Source organism: Nycticebus coucang, chromosome 14 (genome assembly GCF_027406575.1).
Source record: "Nycticebus coucang isolate mNycCou1 chromosome 14, mNycCou1.pri, whole genome shotgun sequence".
Taxonomy (NCBI): Eukaryota; Metazoa; Chordata; class Mammalia; order Primates; family Lorisidae; genus Nycticebus; species Nycticebus coucang.
Genome location: NC_069793.1, coordinates 62,955,770 through 62,978,555, shown reverse-complemented (window position 1 = coordinate 62,978,555; position 22,786 = coordinate 62,955,770). Strand labels below are relative to the sequence as shown.

Sequence of the window (22,786 nt, the reverse complement as noted above, 5' to 3'; positions counted from 1 at the left end):
GAGTGAAGGAAAAAATGTCTATAAGTGGACTCATGCAGTTCAAATCTCTGTTGTTCAAAAGTCAACTACATTTCATTTTGCAATCATTCAGAACAGTGTAAGAAATATGTTGTTCATAAAGCTCATTCTATGGAATAGACTATAAGTTTCCAACATTTTTCATGATTTTTATTTCTTTGTGCAGACTCATTTTATACCTTCTGTCATTTTCTTTCAGCTTATAGCAAACCTTTAGCATTTCTTTTTTTATGATTTATTTATTTATTTATTATACATTAATGTATTTTCAGGGTACCATGTGCTGATTTCATATAGAATTAAGAGCATTTACTTCACACTAGTTAATATATACCTCATCTCATTTACTTAATTATTGTGTTAAGACATTTAGACTCTATATTTAATAGATCCGACATGTACCCTTGCATTATGCACCATAGGTGTGATCCCATCATTCACCCTCCCTCAACCTGACCTCACCCCTCCCCTCTTGTCCTTTCCTCTGCCCTCCTTCATCCTGGGCCATAGTTGTGATCTATTCTATGAAAGTGTGAGTGATTATAAATTGGTTTCATAATGGTACTGAGTACAGTGGATATTTTTCTTCCATTATTGAGATACTTTACTAAGTAAGATATGTTCCAGCTCCATCCATGTAAATGTAAAAGAGGTAAAGTCTCCATCTTTTTTAAGGCTGCATAATATTCCATGGTATACATATACCATAATTTGTTAATCCATTCATGAGTCAAGGGGCACTTGGGCTTCTTCCATGACTTGGCTATTATGAATTGAGCTGCAAAGAACAATCTGGTGCAAATATCTTTGTTATAAAGTGATTTTTGTTCTTTTGGATATATACTTAGTACAGGAATTGCAGGATCAAACAGCAGGTCTACTTTTAGATCCCTGAGTATTCTCCATACTACTTTCCAAAAGGGGTGTATTAGCTTGCACTCCCACCAGCAGTGCAGAAGTGTTCCCTTTTCTCCACATCCACGCGAACATCTGTAGTTTTGGGATTTTATTATGTGAGTCACTCTTACTTGAGTTAGATGATATCTCAAAGTGGTTTGATTTGCATTTCTCTGATGATTAAAGATGATGATCATTTTTTCATGTGTCTGTAGGCCATGCGCCTGTCTTCTTCAGAGAAGCTTCTGTTCAAGTTCCTTGCCCACAGTGAAATAGTGAAATAGGATTTTTTTTATTAATAAGTTTGAATTCTCTGTGGATTCTGGTTATCAAACCTTTGTCAGAGCATAACCAGCAAATATCCTCTCCCATTCTACGGGGGTCCTCCTCATAAAGTATCCTCCCTATTACTTAACCTTTTCAAAACATCAAAAAAGAAGGAATACTTCTTTGAAGTATTGAAACATTTTATTTGCTTCATTGAACACATTGAAGCAAATATCACCCTGATCCCCAAACCAGGAAAAGACCAAACAAGAAAAGAAAATTATAGACCAATATCTTTAGTGAACATAGATGCAAAAATATTCAATAAGATCCTAGCAAACAGAATCTAGCAACATATCAAATTAATTATACACAATGACTAAGTGGGTTTCATCCCAGGGTCTCAAGGTTGGTTAAATATATGTAAAACTATAAATACATCACATAAATAAACTAAAAAACAATGACCATATGATTCTTTCAATAGATGAAGGAAAAGCTTTAGCATTTCTTAAGGTATGTGTTAGCTGCCACTTACTCTTCAAGTATTGAGAAAGTCATCATTTATAAAGCTTGATTTTAGAACTCAGAGATTTCTAAGCATTTCAGCAGACCACTAAAACAGAAGAGCCATAAAGTTTTTATCAAATTGCATTGTGCATTAGGTGAGTGAGTAAAGTTGCCCCAAATACTCATGGAAGTGGTTCTAATTAGAATGATATGATCTATTTTTAAAGGAGGGCATTGTTATTTTAATTATTTAAAAAATATTCATTGAGATAGTTATGGATTCAAGTATAATTATTAGAAATAGAGATTTCTTCTATACTTGTTTGGTTTTCCCCAAAGATAATAATTTGGAAAATTATAGTATCATATCAAAACCAGGATATTGTCATTAATACAATCCATCTTCCTTATTAATATTTTCCTAGTTTTACTTTTATTCATATGTATGTGTGTATATGTGTCTGTGTATATATGTGTGGATATAGAAGATCCAGTGTACTTTTCTTAGCTTTGTACAGCTTTGTATATTCACACATTCATCTGTATAAGGCTTTGTACAGCTTTGTTTGTTCACTTCCAGAGACATGATATGAACAGTTCCAAGAACACAAATACTCCTCTTATTGTCTTTTTCATATTCATCCCCCATCCTTACCCCTGATATCCACTATCCTGTTTTCTATTTCTTTCATTCTTTCTTTTTTTCTATTTCTTTCTTTCTTTTCTTTTTTTTTTGAGACAATGTCTAACTGTTACCCTGGGTAAAATACTGTGGCACCATAGCCCACAGAAACCTCAATGTCCTGAGTTTAAGACATCTTCTTGCCTTAGTATTTTCTATTTTTAGTAGAAGTAGTATCTCATTATTGCTCAGACTGGTCTTGAACTCCTGAGCTCAGCCTCCCAGAGTGCTAGGATTACAGGCGTGAGACACCAAGCCAGCCATGTCCTCTATTTCTAATGCTTTTTCATTAAAAAAAAAAAAAAGGAAAGATCTCAGATAGCCAAAGCAATCTTAAGCAAAAAGAACAAGTCAGTAGCCTTTGTATTAGCTGACTTGAAATTATAAAACTAGACCGTAGTAACCAAAATAACATGGTACTGTTACACAAGCAGAAACATTGACCAATGGAGCAGAATATAGAACCAGAAATAAAATGATCAACCTACAACCAACTGATCTTTGACAAAGCACACAAGAACATGCACTGAGAAAAGGAAGGCCTATTTCATAAATAGTACTTCTAGAAAATTGCATAATAATCCAGAAGAATGAAACAGATCTCCTGTCTCTCACCATATACAAAAAATAATTCAGGATGGATAAAAGACTTAAATACAAGGCATAAAATCATAACAATTAAAAAATAAAATATAAGAAATCTTTTGTAGACATTGGTTTAGGCAAAGAATTTGTGACTAAGAACACAAAGGCAGCTACAGTCACAACATAAATAATTAAATGTGTTTTGATTAAATTAAATGATTTTGCATAATAATTGAAAAATAAACAAAGAATATAGACAGCCTACAGAATGGGAAAACTTATTAGCAAAATATACATTTGGCAAAGGGCTAATATCTATAATCTATAATCTATAGATTACAGATAATCTATAATCTAAAAAGAACTCAAACAAAACAAGAACAAAATAATCAACCCCAGCAAAAAGTAGACAAAAGATATGAACAGAAGTTTTTCAAAAGAAGATAAACAAGTGGCCAGCAAATGTATGAAAAAATGCTCAACCTACCCCACCATTAGAGATATGCAAATTAAGACACTAATGAGATACCACCTTATTCCTGTGAGGACAGTAATTACTAAAAAGTAAAAAACAAAACAAAACAAACAAAAAAAATAGACGCGGGCATGAATACAGAGATAAAGAAACATTTATGTACTCAGTGTGACTGCAAATTAGTATGCCCTCTATGGAAAACGGTAGAGAGATTCCTCAAAGAAACAGATGTAGACTTAATATTCTATACAAAAATTCCATTGCTATGTATTTACTGGAAGGGAAGAAGTCATTTTTTCAAAGAGACATCTTTACTCAAATGTTTATGGCAGTACAATGCACAGTGGCAAAGATGTGCAATCAACTTAATTACCCATCAATTCATGGGTGGATAAAGAAAATATGATACACACACACACACACACACACACACACACACCATGGAGTACTATTCAGCCACAAAAAGAAAAGAAAAAAATATCTTTTGAAGCAACTTGGTTGGAACTAAGGTCCAACATCCCAAGCAAAGTATCCTAGAATGGAAAAATGAGCACCACAAATTCTCACTAATGAGCAAGAGCTAAACACAAGCACAAAAATGTAAAGGACATTGGAAACCAAAAAGGGGGGAGGCTGTGAGGTGGTTAGGGATAAAAACTTGCCAATCCAGTACAATGAGCACTATTTTGATAATGGGTATACTAAAATCTCTGGTTTAAGTGTTATAGAATGTATCCATGCAACAAAACATTTGTACTCTCTTAATATTTTGAAATTTAAAAAATTATTATATAAATGGCATTTATAATGTAGTTAAAAGCTACTTGATCTTTAGCAATGGATTTTAGAGTCAGCATAATTCTCTGTGGATTTATTTGAGCTATATATGCCAATAGTCAGTGCATTTTTATTGAGGCATATTGTGCCATGGTACATTATACATGTTTGCCACAATAACCATTTTGGAAGTGAGAAAGAAAAGAAAAAGATAAATAAAAAAGAGAATGGTGTGTGGAAGGAAAGAATTGAATAGAAGGAGAGAAAAAGGACAGTAAGGGAGAAAGCAAGTAACAAGAGCAATGGTGGTGTCTGCCAGGGTGCTTTAACCACACCCACAAGATTTTGTGGGCTGGTCCCTCTAAGTCAGGAGAGATCTTTACCAGCCTAGGCAATAGCAAGACTCTATCTCTGCCAAATACAAAAAGAAATCAGCAGTATTCCAATAGGGACCTACCAACACCTTCTTTCCAAAGGTCAAATCTAGAAGGACACCCAAGAGTATGAGATGCTTCTAGTCTCCTTGAGGTATAAAAATGCCATGACCCCCCAACCAGATGAATGTTCTGACCTCCCAGCCCTCAGAGAAGAGAAAAAAAATGAAAAAAAATAAACAAAAGAGAATAAAAAAGAAAAAAACTTTAAAAAGAAGGAAAATATGTAAAACAATATGTAAGTGTGTATTTGTGTGTGTGTGTGTGTTGCCTAGATACCATGTAGTGCTATGGTGTTAGGAAACAGAGAACATATGCTGGATTTTCTGTATATGATGGAAAGGTGACCAGATCTTGTCTTCCTGACTCCTTTGCCTTCACTCTGTGCCTGTTCACTTGTCAGCATTTAGTCCCTGCCGGTCAGGGGTCCCAAAGCTCTCACCAGACTTCCAAAAAGGCCCATCAGACAATGTCCTCTGACCAGAAAGTGGCTATCCTGGGGGAATTAGGGGCTCCTCAGCTCACCCAAGAATAGCCACTCGAGCTCAAGCAGGTGTGCCAGAGCTAACAGTGCACAAGGGTCTCACAGACTGTTACTTCCATGCATATGGTCTTCCCACAATTGTGGGCCCTCATTAGCACCTGGTGTTCGGCCCCAGCTGCCTTACACTGTTCTAGTCTATAGTCCAAAATCCAAATACTACAAGATAGCCTTTTCCCATCTCCAACCCTCCATAGGAGAGCCAGCCAACTAGCTGGCCTCTGCCCATACCAAGCACCTGTCTTTTGCATCAGTTTTCCTCAGCTCCAAATCTCATTTGCTCCTAAAGTGTCCTACCTATTTCACTGTGCCCTTGGAATGATGTTTCTGTGCAGATTCCCCAGTTGGATGTGTCTGACATCCACTTTCCCCTGTCTCACCATGAGTAGCCGGCAAGGAGATATCTCTAGTCTATCTCTGAAATTTCATTCATTCAGTATTGGTGTCAGTTAATGGTTTTTTGTTTATGTTGTGATAGTTTTATTTCTTTAATAGATGGATGACATTTTACATTAATCCTGAATATTTTGTCTATTATGTAAAGAGATTTTAGATCCTTTTCAAAAATTTAGTTTAGCAGGCAGTCACACTGTTTAGGTTTAACATGCAGATTTTTGCCCATCTTTCTGGATTGTGCTTCCTCTGCATTTGTATTATGCTTCTGGTCTCCTGTTATTCACTGCTGATGTTGCTTGAGGAAGAAGCAGAAGGTTATTTTTGTTGTTCTGGTTGTTTGTTTGTTTTAGATTAAACAGCTAGCTCTCATTCAATGGGGCAGAATGTGAAGAGGTGTGGTGGTACATCCTCCAATTTCCCCAACCCTCCACATACCTCCTTTTGTCTCTGAATAGAGAAAAGAGTCTTGGTTCAGGAAAAAAAAAGTTTTTCTGGACTTGGCTGCTGGTTATATCTACACCTCTTTCTCTAGTTATGCCTGCCTGCCCTATCCACCCCAGCCCTGGTATCTCTTGGCAGGCAGGACAGTCTTGGACCACTGAGACAAAGAATCTTCTTCAAAAAGATTTCTTATTGTAGCTGTAACATGCCTACTGCTTTCTCTTGCCTATATCATATCTATTATTGAGAAAGGAAAAAAAATCCCGTGGATAGTGAAAATGCTTATTTTTGGTGACTTTCCCAATTAATATATTTTGCTGGTCATGCTCAGCCTGCTGTTGGGAGCTGACCTTCTGGGAGGCAAGGCCACCCAGTTTGAGGAAACGTACTTGAGTCAAGGACCGAGTGCAAACCTGGCCTCAGAGGTTTTCCTGTTATGGCTGGTTTCTGAACTAGATTAGAATGGAGCCTACTAAATGTAGAATATAAATGTCTTAACACAATAACTAAGAAAATGCCATGAAGGCTATGTTTGATGAAAATATTTCAAATTGTATATAAAACCAGCACATCATACCCCATGACTGCATTAATGTACAAAGCTATAAATTAATAATAATTTAAAAAAAAAAAGAATGGCGCCATGCTCTTTGGACAGAACAGACTGCTAAAGATTCTGTTTTGCTCCTAGGCTGTTTTTAATCAAATTTTGCAATTATGACAAGATCATGCCTTCAAGCTACTGTATATAAAAGCAGTGCAATAAAGATGAGATTGCTGCTTCCTATTGAGGAAGCCCTCCTGATCCCACTGTTCTCCGTCTTTCATTTCACATCCCACGATGTCTACTCCCAGGGTCCCTATTAACCTTTGTCAGGCAGGTTCCTGGCAGCCTACTTCATCTTTTCCAGCTGAAATAACACTCAGTCTGGGAAAGGAATGAGCCTCCCTAGGATTTCTTCTATTCCTAAGTCAAGAGTCAGGAAAAACTGAATGGCTTTCTATGGTTGAACAGAATACAACCAAAGGAGTCTTAGGTTCTCAATCCAAGTCAACTTCATCTTATTATCCAGTTTTCTTTCAGCTTTCTATAGTACCATTGCTAGACTTATAGTGTTGCTTAGCTGAGAGGAACAAGAAAAAGTATTTCTATTTCTTCTGGTCTGTACTTAAAGCCTGATTTGGTTTAAAATAAAATGCCTGCTTACAATTCTTTTAAGAAAGAATTCCACATATCTTTTGTTTAGGCTAAATAATATAACACTTTCATTAAATATGAATTAAACAAAATAGGGTTTATGTCAGCATAAGATAAAAGAGTACAAATATACATGGTGATGAAATAATCTTACATTACTGAGTTAACAACAATGAAATGAGCAAGCATCATAAACCTCACTAATTATTTCTTTCACATCAAGTCACCTATCATGAGAAAAAGAGCTATAGTTTTGATGCCTAGTTTTTCATCATTTCAAGGTTTTGGTTAAATTCTTATTTATTCCCCAAGCCATATAGGTTAATTATTTGTTGGTAATATTGTTAAAACAATAAAACAAAACAAAACAACACAAAACAAAAGCAAAACAATTAGTTGCTAGAATTCTAAAGACTTGGGTTATAGAATATTTATAACTAACTTAACAAAGAGGACGTAGTAGATGTGTTGTTCTGTTACATTCAGTAATCGTAAGCCAGTTGCTTAGCTAATGCATTACCCTGCCAACATCAAAACTTCTTCTCTTATCCAGGGATACAATTGTCTCAAGTCTAGCATTTGATCTCAGGAGTAAATTCAGAGGTTGGGGATCCTACCTATCTAACAAAATAACATAACACTTATCCAGAATATTCTATCATTTCTTTTCATATGGGACAATTAATATTCATTCTGTCCATACATTTCTTGCTCTTTTTTTCCTAACCATTTCAACAAGAGGTTCCTCTCTTAACAAAAGTAAGTGGTGGGTGACATAGTACAGAGCAATTTGACTTGAGTTTGGGTGGTATCAATATAAATTTAGAATTATCTTTTGTTACTCATTAAATAGTAACACAGACAAAAAAAAACATATAACTGCACATTATGAGTGAGACTGCAGATTTAAGCAGAATCATGTATACTGATTGTTTGATTCAGAAAATATCAACTCCTCAGCATCCCAACTATCTCTAAAAATTGGGCACTGAAACCATGGCTAGAGAAATATACTCACTGAAATAATGGGCAGGTTTAAGGTGTCCTAGCAGCCATTCAGAAGACACAGTGCTAGCTCTACATAAGTGTATTTTTGGATGTATATATAGTTTGCATTTGCATGTAATTTTAATTAAATCCTTACAGTAGGATTCTGGAATCTTAACAAGATTATCGAAGCACGAATTAGGGTAGAGGTTAAAAAACAGAAAGAATAGATAGTGTAGTATATTGATTAAGAGGGTAGATTTTGGAATTATGCATTTCCATTAAGATCTTATCTTTGTTAGTTACTTGATGTATGGCCTTGGAAAGGTTATTAAAATGTTCTATGGTCAAGGTTTTCATTTGGATAATGAAAATAAGCATAGTCTCTGTATCTTAGGGTAGATTCAAAGATTAAATAGGTCAACATTTAAAAAACACTTTTAAAATACCTTCTACATGCAATCTTAATAAACAATGAATCAAGTCATAGCAGTTCTTATTGTAATAATAGAATAAAGGTGTCTGGTAGGAAAGTTTCAGAAGAAAAAAGCAGGTAGAATATGTATCTTTAGGAACTTAAAATATGTATCTTTAGGAACTTAAAAGTATAAACAAAGGAAAACATGATCTTAATTTACTTAACTATTTACTTAACTATCAAAGGAAATTTTTTTTCACCTTAAAATAAAGTTAATATTCACTTGAGTCCCTTCTCACAGAAGTTGGTCTAATATTTTGTCACCAAGGAATAAGTTTGATTCAGTATTTAAGAGCTACTGTGTAATTCATCTTGATCCTGAGGACTGGCTTCTATCATGGTCTGTGGTCTAGGGTCTTCTATCATAGCTTCTATCTAGCTCTTCAAAGATGCTCCTTCAACTTGACTATTGTTGGTATATATAAAGGCTACCTATTTATGAATGTTGATTTTGTAACCTGAGACGCTGCTGTATTCCTTGATCACTTCTAACAGTTTTGTAGTAGAATCTCTGGTGTTTTCCAGACATACAATCATACCATCTGCAAAGAGCAAAAGTTTGATCTCTTCTAACCCTATATGGATACCCTTGATCGCCTTTTCTTCCCTAGTTACGGTGGCTAAAACTTCCATTACAATGTTAAAGAGCAATGGAGACGATGGGCAGCCTTGTCTGGTTCCTGATCTGAGTGGAAATGATTCCAATTTAACTCCATTCAATATGATATTGGCTGTGGGTTTGCTTTAGATGGCCTCTAGCAGTTTAAGAAATGTCCCTTCTATACCAATTTTCTTAAGTGTTCTGATCATGAAGGGATGCTGGATATTATCAAAAGCTTTTTCTGCATCGATTGAGAGAATCATATGGTCTTTGTTTTTTAATTTGCTTATGTGCTGAATTATACTTATAGATTTACGGATATTGAACCAGCCTTGAGACCCTGGGATAAAACTGACTTTGTCATGATGTATAATTTGTTTGATGTGCTGCTGGATTCTGTTTGTTAGGATCTTGTTGAATATTTTTGCATCTATATTCATTAGTGAAATTGGTCTATAATTTTCTTTTCTTGTTGGGTCTTTTCCTGGTTTGGGGATCAGGGTGATGTTTGCTTCATAGAATGTGTTGGGTAGTCTTCCTTCTTTTTCTACCTTTTGGAACAGGTTGAGTAATTTAGGTACTAATTCCTCTTTAAAGGTTTGTTAGAATTCTGACGTGAAACCATCTGGTCCTAGGCTTTTCTTTTTAGGGAGATTTTGTATGGTTGATGCTATTTCAGAACTTGATATGGGCCTGTTCAACATTTCCACTTGATTCTGGCTAAGTCTTGGAAGGTGACATGCTTCTAACTATTGGTCAATTTCCTTCAGATTTTCATATTTCTGAGAATAAAGTTTCTTGTAATATTCATTAAGGATTTTTTGAATTTCTGAGATTGAATTTCTGTTGTTATTTTGTCTTTGTCGTTTCTGATTGATGAGATTAGATCTGCTATTCAATCCTATAATTCCTCTACTAGGCATATACCCAGAAGACCAAAAATCATATCAGAAAAAAGATATTTGTACCGGAATGTTTATTGCAGCCCTATTCATAATTGCTAAGTCATGGAAAACCCCCAAGTGCCCATTGATCCACGAATGGATCAATAAACTGTGGTATATGTTCACCATGGAATATTATGCAGCCTTAAAGAAAGATGGAGACTTTACCTCTTTCATGTTTACATGGATGGAGCTGGAACATATTCTTTTTAGTAAAGTGTCCCAAGAATGGAAGAAAAAGTATCCAATGTACTCAGCCCTACTCTGAAACTAATTTATGGCTTTCACATAAAAGCTATAACCCAGCTACAACCTAAGAATAGGAGGAAGGGGGAGAGGGAGGGGAGGGAGTGGGGAGGTGGGCAGAGGGAGGGGGATTGGCGGTGCATCTTATAAGGTTATATGTGAAACTTAGTAAATGTAGAATATAAATGTCTTAGTACAATAACTAAGAAAATGCTGGGAAGGCTATGCTAACCAGTGTGATGAAAATCTTTCAAACGGTCTATGAAACTAGTGTATGGTGCCCCATGATCCACATTAATGTACACAGCTATGATTCAATTAAAAAAATATAAATAAAAAAACAAAGATGCTCCTTCATTCACAACTATGAAAAGAAAAAATATATATACCTATATAAAACCTTACATAATGTTTTTCAGACCATATCAACTGAATGACAATAAGGTAAGAACATATATATGCATATATATGTGTGTATATGGATGTGTCTATGAAGTTTTGAACTTTTAGAGAATCAAATAAAAGGTTTATGTGGTATAGCTGGAAAGACAAAAGAGTAAGATGACAGATTTGACTTCAGAAGTCTGTGCTTTATATCTTTATCATGATTATGTTGTCAATTCAGTGTTATTTGTTTAAGATGCCTGCGTAAGTGTTTAGTAAACTATTCTTCCACTCAAAATGATTTTATTCTAGTGAGAATAAACAGTATGCATTACTTTAAACTAAAAAGTGAGCGATAAAATGTTTACGATAAATGCAAACATGAAGACCAAAGGTTATAAATTTAGTGATGTAAAAGATTTCTTAATCTGGTTTGTCTAAATATATGAAAGTAATATAGTGAGCTGAATTCAATTAAACCAAAACCTAATTTTAATAAACCATTTAAAATCTTCCAGATATTACATTATTTGCCTTATATTCACTACTTATTATCTTTCTTAAAATACACTATGTTGTTGACACTATTGTCATCCCTAATTTTCCAGCTGAGAAAACTGGGACATAGACACAATGAGTAAAGTATTCAAATTGACACAGTAGAAGGAAAACTCAGTAAATGATCTTAGGCAAACTGATTCCAGGGTTGGATGCTTTTACTACTAATCTACTGTTTTACATTATAGATATAAAAACTGGTAATGGGAAAAAGATAAACAGTCATGAACAAATGACAGTGTAATCAAATGTTAATGGAAATGAGTTCCCTGACAAAACGCCCAATGACATTAGAACGTCTGGTCACTGAAAGGGAAATAGAGAGACCTGTTCCTAAAAATGGAGTCTGAAATTCTACTTATTATGATTTATTATAAATGTGTAATATAGACCAAGTACTGATTTATATGGAACAAAACTACCCATAGAATTCGGCTGTAAAATTTCACATAGAGGGAAATAAGATGTATCTATCTTTATGCTCTACATCAATAAAAATAAGTATGTGTTTTTTGTCCTCATATCTGCACTTTACTGTATGTAAATTTCCAATCATATTAGTTTTCCTGGACTTCTGTTTCTCTTGGGCAGAAATTGGGAGTTTGTCTTAAATCTCAGAAGATTCAATCCCATGATACCCTTTAGAATAGAACACTGACTTAACTAAAATTTTCCAATGCTCAAAAATAAGTAGAGTCTTAATATAAAACTATTCTCTTTGGACCACTTAAAACAACAACAACAACAACAACAACAACAACAAAAAAAAAAAAAAAAAAAAAAAAAAAAAAAAAACAGGTGTTCTGCTTGATATTCTCCTCCAGTTCCCATTCTTGTGGAAGAATGAAGTACAAAAGGTAATTTTTTCTTTTGATTTAGGTATGTATGCGTATTACATGCAAATTAAAGAGAGATAATCAAATGTGACTTAGAATTGCTGTGTTTGATATGCATCATATAACCAAATTTATAAATCTAATAGAGAAAAAAAAAAAACTGTGACTTTTAAGTGTAAACTGGGTGTTTTTAACAGCTAGTCCAGTGGATGGCAATCTATGGTCATAAGGCCACATGATCATGGATTTGAATTCATAAATGAAGCAGTCAATGACCCTAGAACCATAAGACCACAAGTGGCCTATATAGTTTCCCCATCCCTGAAGAAGATCTAAGCAATTTCAAGTTTATCTACAAAATGATTATATAGCTGGCTGATTAAGGGCATTTTATCTTCTGCTATGGGTGAGGTAATAGGTAATGAACTTCTGTAGCACTGTGAAAATATGAGGTGAGCAGTGGCATATTAATGAGACTGCCTTTTCAGAAAAGACCCCAACAGGGTCATCCAGATTTCTGAAGGGTATGTTCTTGTCCACTGGACAAAAACATTTGCTTAGACATCTCATTTCACCAAACAAAACAAAACAAAACAAAACAAAACAAATCAGAAGTGGGGGGAGAATGGGAGAGACTTTGCACCATCCAGCTCATAAAGTCCCATTTTGCTCTCTCTCTCTTTAATCTCCAAATAGGAAAAACATTTATTTTCCTTTTTATCTTGATATTATCTTCCACCTTGATGTATTTTCAACAACATGGAACTATGCAAAGGTATAAAGGTTAAAAAACATAAACATGTGCCACTTGGCCATAGTCTTGAATCACTCTTCATAATGTTGGAGACCTAGGGAAAGTCAATTTCATTATTCGAGCTTGGGAATGCCTTGGTTGTTTCTCCATCATTTCAAAGACGTTGAAAGAGCATTCTTCTATATTTCTTTTTGTAACTAATAAAAATCAGATTTATCTCTAATTACATTTTGTTATTCACACAGTTTTATGCCATTAAAAATGCCCTCCCTATGCTCTCAAAGCCCAGGTTGTCCTCTACCCATCTTCCCAGATATTTAATCAGGCAGCAGGTATGAACCCAGTATGTGCTAGTTCTGTAGCAGTGGTAAAAATCAGCAAATATTCTCAGAGAAATGGATATAGAGCAAATAGTGAATAAAGCTTTCAAATACAACTAGAAATCACCACCATTTTAATACTCCAAATTGAACCTTTATGAATTGGGGTAGATTTGAGATAATAGAAGCATCAATGAAATTCTCCAGAAGGTTAACTATTATTTCTTTCTGAGATCTTAAATGTTTAGAGGTATATGACCCAGACTGTGTCTATTCCTGATCAGGAATTCTGGAGTGACAATATTTTTGTTTGTAATATCTGCTTCTCATATAATGTTAATGTCCTTTTTACAAGATTTTAGGCTTGATCTTGATTTTTGCTTCATGTCACTAAATGACTGTATCAATAGAAGTATTTCTACAGTATTTAATTATTGAAGTGTCATGTACATTTGCCTCTAAGACTTTACTTTCTTATGCATCTCCTTTTGAGTTATGTATGTATTTTCCTCAAGGGTATAACTGTAATAATTCATGTATCCATCTTCAGTTGGGATATTTTTAAAGAGTATAAGGCATATTAAATATTCTATATTTAGTATCAAGTTATGTCTTAGAGTTCTGAAATATGTTTGCTGACAAGTTTTCCATGTTAGAAATTAGGGTTACATCAATACAAAGATTAACCTCTTTGAGACTGGCAGATCCAATTGATTATGGCTCAATATGGAATAAAAATTACATTAACAGGTCTTTGCAAATAGCAAATGTTTTAATTTTCATTCCAATATGTATTGAATTAAACACATAGTCATTTGTATTCCAAATTCATATTCAATCTTGTTTTTCTCTCCTCAGTTCCCATTTATAAGAGTGGCAACTTCTACATTGGCATTTGGAAAGATGTTTTATTATAATAGGAGTATTTTTCACCCAGCCACATTTTTCCTCATTGGAGACCCAGGTTTGGAAGATGTCCACGTCTGGATCTCCTTACCTTTCTGTTCTGTTTACCTTGTGGCTTTACTGGGCAACACCACCATTCTGCTAGTCATCAAGGCTGAACAGACTCCCTGGGAGCCCATGTTCTACTTTCTGGCCATTCTGTCAACAATTGATTTGGCCCTTTCTACAACCTCTGTGCCCCATGTGCTGCGAATCTTCTGGTTCAATGCTCATGAGATTAACTTTGGGGCTTGTGTGGCCCAGATGTTTCTGATTCATGCATTCACTGGCATGGAGGCTGAGATCCTAGTATCTATGGTCTTTGACTGCTATGTGGTCATCTGTGGCCCCTTACACTACATGACCATCTTGATGCCCCGGGTGCTGGTGGGCATCAGCATGGTCAGTGTGATTTGCCCAGTCTTGTTTACACCTCCCAGGGTTTACCTCATTTACCACTTGCCCTTTTGTCAAGCTCATATAATAAGCCATTCCTAGTGTGAGTACATGGGCATTGCCAAATTGTCCTGTGGCAATATCCATATCAATGGTATCTATAGGCTCTTTGTGGTTTCTCTCTTTCTTCTGAACCTGTTCCTTACAGCCATCTATACGTTTACATTCTCCGTGCTGTCTTCCACCTCCCATCACAAGATGCTTGGCTAAAAGCCCTGAGCATGTGTGGCTCCCATGTTGGAGTCATCTGTGTTTTCTACATCGCCTCATTTTTCTCTTTTCTTACTCACCAATTTCAACACAACATACCGCGCTATATTCACATTCTTGTTGCTAATCTCTACTTGGTAATCCTTCTCTCAACCCTCCTCATTTATGGAGTGAGGACCAAACAGACACGAGAGAGAGTGATCTGTACTTTTATTAAAAAATAGAAACTCTTATCTTTTTTGCTTACTGGAGATTTTGATTCAGCAAGGAAAAGTTTTGTCAGAAATATTTTTGTTTATCTGAATTTAATGTTTCCAAGGAATTTGATCCCTTAAAATCCTAAGATTTGAATAGTGATAATCTTCCAAATTCAAGCACTAATTTCTTTTGTGGAAGTGAGAAATTTGCATGATTTCACTTTGAGTTGAGAGAATAAATTTAGGCAATGTTTTTCCTTATTATTACAGTTGTTAAAAGTGATACCAGACTATATATATATTTCCTCAACAGTGGCAAGGAAGTGTATAGCAAACAAATTTGTTCCCAAAGAATGGAATAAAAAATATTACTATTGAGTCATTTATCTCAAATATTATTCTTAATTAATTATATGAGACATTTATATTGATATGACCTATATTGGTATACCCTAATCTGATTCTAGTTTTTTTTTTCCCTCTTATCTTCAGAGATAGGAAAGCTGCTACATGTTTTTTGTCTTATTTATGGTGTAAATTTTCTATTTTACTTCATTCATTAGCCTGGATGCAATTGTAATTTTTAATTAATGCAATTAGTAATACACTGTGTATCATTCACAGCCTATTCTATGTTGATACATACAGTATATGGTCTTTCCTTTTTAAATACAGTAGAAGCTTTCATTTGTATTATATGGGCATTTATACTCCCACCTTTTAATAATATAGTACATATCATATTCTGTAATTTTAACAGAAAGAACATTGAGTCATATTTTGTGTGTATGAATATTTTATGCATATTTAAAACATTTTTCTTCCTCCTCCCCAAATTTTCTGCCAAGTTTTTTAAAAGTCTCGTTATAGGAGTTATTTGGATACACTTCACATAGCAACACCTTACTATAAATCGTTTGTATTTAATACCTCATTTTAATATAATGGACAATTTTTTTTAACTAAATTTGATACAATTTGTATTATCTGGCATAGTCTTCTAGCACTTTAACATTTAGGGTTTCTGCGTAGCTGTGTGTTGGAGGCCAACCTCTATTTTATTGTTGGAGTGTGTGTGCATGTGTTTACTTTTACATTGAACTCTAATCTGACTGCAATTTTTTTATAAAATGTAAAGAAATGATTTTTTTCTATTTCTAGTCAGTTTTCATAACATGATTGACTTAAAAACTCATACTTGATAGCTAATTTGTTTTTATTCTTTTATCATTCTAAATTTGAATATGTTCATGAAGCTGCATCATTAACACAGTATGCCTGCCTGTTTATTCTTGAACGAGTACCATGATGTTTTGATCATTCAAATTATAATATAATTTAATAAGTAGTAGAGCTGATTTTCTTCTATATTTTCCTTCTCCTTTTGTTCTTTACAATAATTTATTTTTAAAAAAAACACCAGAATTATTTTTTCATAGTTAAAAATATCCAGATGAAATGATGACATTTTAAGTAAATTTATTCTTTGATTCATTTTAATCAATTGAACAATTAATACATTCTTTAACATTTAAATGAGCACAAATTATGGTTCTCGCATGTCCAGCCATCAGGGATAGAATATTCCTTGGTGATTTTATACTGTGATTAGTAGCTAAGCTGGAATCCTGTTTCCTACAGCTCTTTCTTCTAAGCTTTGAGCTTAGAGTTGGTCACATGAGAAACATGCATAAGTCACAGGAACAAATGTGATATATTAGCCATGATGTTCCATTGTTCAGCATGGTTTACAGGATATGACAGATAAACTCAGTCATAACAGATCATTCTAATTTCTCCTCACTTTCCCAAGCTCCATGTGAAGCTTTCTACCACTACTGGACCTTTGGGTCAATAGTCACCACCATCAGATACTTACTGTGAATGTGCAGAGGTAATATCCATGAAAAATCAACTTCCATACATTGCTATTCCCGTTTTCTTTATGATTCCTTCCTAGAGACTAAATGTATGTCACTTTCTGTAAACACTGACTCATTCATGCATGCAAGTACTGGTTATTAATTTGTTTTCAGATCTTTTCTCTTTTAGCTCCTTCTACAATCATGTATATTACTGTAATAAATTCTTTCCTCCTTAGTGTTCATAGTAGTTCTGCTTTTTTTTCACTGAATCTTCACCAATATAACAATAAATTGCAAAGGTGGATTTTGGGAAAAACACTCTTAAGAATAGGAAGCTGGAATTGGTTCCTTATCTGATTAGTTTGTGGGCATTAAGGCCCCTGATGCTTATGGTAAAGGAATCACTGGGTGTCTTCAGCATGTAGCTTTACTCTCCAATCTTCTTTTTGATAGATTTTCCAATTTCTTCAATCTACCTGGCTATAATTTGGAGAGACGTGACTTACAAATTTCTCCCTTTTTATCAGGTCAAATTATATCTACCATTCCTTCGATATATTGCTTAATAAACTCATCATTAACAAATGGTTTTGATATTAAATATGGTAGCACATAACTAGCCTTTACAATCGAATCCTTCTGAGTTGTAACTTCAAAAACAATGTTGTTGAGAAGACAAACGTTTTTTCAGTATTTCTATTTTGTCCTTATGGCACAGTCTTCATATGCATTGAATTTAGTGCATGTTTATTGCATACAATGCCTTTTCAAATTATAGTTTTTAAAACTTACACAAATTCCCTACAAAGTAAATAGAGTGCCTTACTATTTGCCTTAACAAAAAAGTAGTCAACTCCTACTTTTTATGGAACAATCTTCTTCAGCCATAATTTTTCTTTTTCTAGATTTTCTTTTCTTTGAGATGTTGTAGAAGCCATGCTAAGATTAAAAAATGATTATAGATAAGGGACTATGTTTATTTTTATTACCAAAATTAACTGAATACAAATAGAAAGCAGGTTTGGGCCCTTCCACATCTCAGCTGCCCATGGAGGGTGAGATGGAAGACTGTAAAGCTTGCTGGGTGATGTGTGAGGCACGACCGAGGTGTGGAAGTACCCTTAATAATCAAGTAAGAATGCCTACCTGACTGATAAATAGTATCAAATGCCTAAAATTTCAATGATAGGTTGAAATATTATTGATAATCACTCTCTCACCCAATCACCATGAGCATATCTTCTTTCTGATAGTATGAATTTGATTGTCTGCTCTTGAAAGAGCACACTTGAAGCCACACACTGCTGTAAAATTGAAGCCACACATATGTACAAACAGGGAGAATGTACATGTGTTATGTAAAATTGTGACATGACCTCATCTACAAAGTTAATGCTTGAGAACCACATAATTGAATTCCACCAAAAAAAAAAAAATCACAAACAAATCTCATAATGTTCAAGAAAGCTTATAGTTTGTGTTGGGCTGCAGTTGTAATGATCCTAGGCTGCGTGCAGATTGGGTGCCATGGGTTGGACACCCCTGCTCTAAATATTTTTATTCAAAGTTGGTGAGTTTAAGAACTTTCACTCTAAAATGTGGTTTTAATAATTTCTAGAGCTCATTTATTGCTGTCCAATAATCACGAAGAAAAGAAGTGCACTTGCATGTGTATATGTACGTTGGTATGCATATTTTTCTCTGGTTGAGATTTTTAATTTTCCAGCAGCATCAATGTCATTAGCAGAGATGGGGAAAGCACAAAGGAATCATGTCCTGGATAATAATCTAAGGTCTAAGGAAAAGGCAGAGAAATAGGCCAAAGCAAAGTGTTATTATATAGTGGGTGAACATAAAGTTCATGTGCAATTTGAAATAGATTAACATAGTAAATTGCACATGGATTTTATGTATACCCTATGTACATGTAAATACACACATGTATACATACATAAATATATATAGCACATATATACACACATACCTACATACATATATAAGCAAATACATGAATATAGTAAAAGATGGCCTTGCAAAACTAAATGAAATGCATTATGTATAAATATTTTGACTAATGAAATTAACCTATCTCTAAGAAGCTAAATTCCAATTATAAAAGTTTTATTAGAATAAAGAATTTCAATTTTTCTGGCAATAAGAATATTGATAATCTTTGGGTAAATATAGAAAATAAAGAATGCTAGATAATTTAGAACTCATTTATCCTCAGTCTACTATAAATACTCTAAAATCTTAGTATCTTCTCTTCCCAAGATAATTCTTGGAATAGAAGAAAATTGTGTTCATGCTTCAGTTTCTATTTTTTTAGTAAATTTACAACACTTTATTAAATTCCATTACATATAAATGGAAACTGATCTTTTGTATATTGAATACATTGGCAGAAGAACTGTGGCATGCAAAGTAGAAATAGTTCAATATATTAAATATAGAAGAAGGCCAATATAGCCACATAGTGTGACAAAGTTTTTGCATCAAAGTATTTCTCTGACTAAACTCTTGGAAAATTGTGTAGGAACTTCACGTGTATTAGGTGCTATTGCTTTTCTACCCCTTGCCTGTGAGATAGCATTTTCCTCACACGGTCATAGATTTGTTTGGTTCTGACCCCATAGATGACAGGATTGAGCATTGGCGGCACTACAACATAAAGATTGGCCAGGAGTATGTGGATATAGCGGGGCACATTTCGGCCAAAGCGATGTGTCATGAAGGAAAAGAGGGCTGGGGTATAGAAGGCAAGGATTACACAAACGTGAGAACCACATGTGCTGAGGGACTTGAGTCGGGCTTCACGGGAAGGAAGACGGAAAACTGCATGGAGTATTTGCACATAAGAAAGGGCAATGGCTACGATGTCAAACAGTAGATTACAAATGGCACCCAAGCCATAGATGATATTGATCTTGATGCTGGCACAAGACAGACGAGCAAGACCCATGTGCTCACAGTAGGTGTGGGGAATGACATGATTCCCACAGAAGGGCAGTCGCAAAATGAGAAATACAAACGGGATGACAAAAATAAATGCCCTCAGTAACACTCCAAGGCCAATCACAGAAACAACCTTATTGGTGAGGATGGTACCATATCGAAGTGGGTTGCAAATGGCCACGTAGCGGTCATAAGCCATTGCCAAGAGGACTGCTGACTCCATAAGTGTGAACTTGTGAATGAAAAACATCTGGATGAGGCAGCCTCCAAAGGTGATTTCTCTGAGGTTGATCCAGAAAATCCCAAGCATCTTAGGGATAGTAGTTGTTGAGAGGCCTAGGTCAATGGCAGCCAACATGGCCAGGAAGTAGAACATGGGCTGGTGCAGGGTGCTGTCCGTCTTGATCACCAACAGAATAGTGAAGTTCCCTATGAGTGCTGTCATGTACACAGTGCAGAAGGGAAGGCCGATCCAGATGTGCAATGATTCTAGTCCTGGGATCCCCAACAATAAGAAGGAGGAGGGGTGCAACTGGGTTTCATTAGGAAAGAACATCTTGATTATTAATGCATAAGTCCGCAGTCTTCAGATCTTGCTCACTTAACCTGCATGTTATCAACAGTTTTGTACGTCTTTGGAGGCCTAAAGATAATATAAGCAACATTATACATTTGTGTATTTGATTTTCTGCGTAACATCTATCAATTTGAAATGTACTGTGGACTGAGAACTCTAGATAAGTGACATTTCAAGAAAAAAGTCCCTGAAAAACGTTATACATTAAATTTAAATAAAATGTTCTATGTGAAACTTTCAACTTTGCTAGCATCTTATCCTTCTGATAGCTTGTCAATTATGCTAAGATTCGCCTTGATACTGCCTACATTAGCTGTCTTCTCTCATCATCATCAACAGAACTTTCTTGAATTTTGAACAGTTACAGGGACTGAACACAGGATAGGTAGTATGTAGTCAATAAATACAGAGATTCATCAAAATTTATACCAAAATATTAAAATAATTTTAAAAATAAAGTTGTATCATTTAAAAATATGAACATATTTATAAAATAAAATAGGAAATAGTGAAAAGAGCAGCATCAACTACCAAATATTGATGTGTTGCCTATTCTTTGCAAGACTGGGTTTTATGTCAAATTCTATGCAATGAATTATCTCTAACATTTAAATAAGAAAAACAAAAAGCCCCTCGGTCATGGACTGTGGCTCACACCTGTAATCCCAGAGTTTTGGGAGGGAGAGGCAGGACTATCACTTGAGAACAGGAGTTCCAGTCCAGCCTGTGCAACATAGTGAGAGTCTGTCTTTATCAAAATATAAAAATAAAATTTAGCCATATGTGGTGGCTCAGATCTCCTAAGAAGGTGAGGCAGGAGGGTGGCTTAAACCCAGAATTTTGAGGTTTCAGTGAACTATTGTCAGACTACTGCTCTCCAGTCTGGGCAACAGAACATAATTCTATTCAAAAAAACCAATGAACCAACCAACCAACCAAGCAGAAACACCCTTCAAGGGAAATATTAATTTTTATATTTTACTATAATTTATCTAAGGATCAAGGATTTTAAGAGGCTGCAGGAGTTTAAAATGCTTTTGATATAATATCAGGGAAATAAAGATAGGAGAAAAAGTGGTGAATGGAAATGCAAGGAAAATGGAAAGGAAAAGAAAAACAATGTATACTTTACCTGTTTTATATACACTGGCTAATGCATATATACATAAACATGTACGCAGACACAATCTTTCTCACACATTATACAATACACAATTTTTTAAAAAAACAGCATCAATCTAGACAGCATATGCTACTATATCCTGCTTATAGCTGAGGTAATCATGCCTTTAGGAATTTAAGATACATGTCAGATGTTGAATTAAAAACTAGAGTGAGAAGGAAAAAAAATGAGTATTAGAAAATTGGGTCCATGATAATTCAATAATTTTAAGTTACCTAAACACTTATCTATTTTTTTGATCTTTCTTATAATATCTGATGAGAGGGTAGTTCTCAAGCATAATATGCAATTACTTTGTAGTAAAAATATATTCAGAGAGCAATATTAATTATGACATAATTTTTAGCAAGAAGAGTCAAGATACCCAGGCACTGATGTAAAGGGAACAAAACCAAGAAAAGTGTCTGTGATAAGAAAGTCTTGGAAAGAGCAGCACCATACAGATGATGAGCATGTGGAATTACAAGATTCAGGAATTACAAAAGATTCCTGGAGAAAGTTAGAGATTGATGTTTTTAAAGCAGAGAAGCAAAGTGAGGGGCAGGTGGCACTGTTAGCTGGAGATGATCCCTAGTAGTTCCAATAGGAGCAGAGGCTTTTTCCATATGTCATTTTGATAGAATCATGAATACTTTTAACCCTTTCTAATCCAAAAGTCAATACTCCCTAGTTCTTATTTATTTTGAGTGGCAAAGAGGTTGGTGGATCTTGTAATTATCCTATAGTTTTTAAAAAGAAAAACATAAATATGAACTCTCTTGATGATTTTTATTATCTATTCAGTTACATAAAATAATTAAAGTATTTTTTGTTTATTATCTTGGACTAGGCTTGACATAGGACTGGAAAGAGTTATAATGGATTTTATGACAGTGGATACTAGGAAAAGTAAAAGAAAAATTTAGTTATAGGGGCAACATTTTATGTGAATCCATTGAGTCAAAACAGCAAAAGATCAACAAGATTTTCCTGTATTCCCAATACACATGTTTGCAAAAGTTTTTGAGTTAACTTGGAAATTTCCATTAGGTAAAAGATGTAGAACTATTAATGGGTAAAAATTGATACC

At 34.6% G+C, this 22,786-nt stretch overlaps 1 protein-coding gene and 1 pseudogene across 1 annotated transcript; one reads left to right on the top strand and one right to left on the bottom strand.

The window, feature by feature from the left end:
• The first annotated feature begins 14,232 nt into the window (after window positions 1-14,232).
• Window positions 14,233-15,164, top strand: LOC128565889 (olfactory receptor 52J3-like; annotated as a pseudogene).
• A 4,395-nt stretch (window positions 15,165-19,559) lies between these two features.
• LOC128565684 (olfactory receptor 52E2) lies at window positions 19,560-20,513 on the bottom strand. Its single transcript, XM_053562323.1, has one exon. The coding sequence runs from the start codon at window positions 20,511-20,513 to the stop codon at window positions 19,560-19,562; it is 954 nt and encodes a 317-aa protein (XP_053418298.1).
• Between the last annotated feature and the right edge of the window lie 2,273 nt (window positions 20,514-22,786).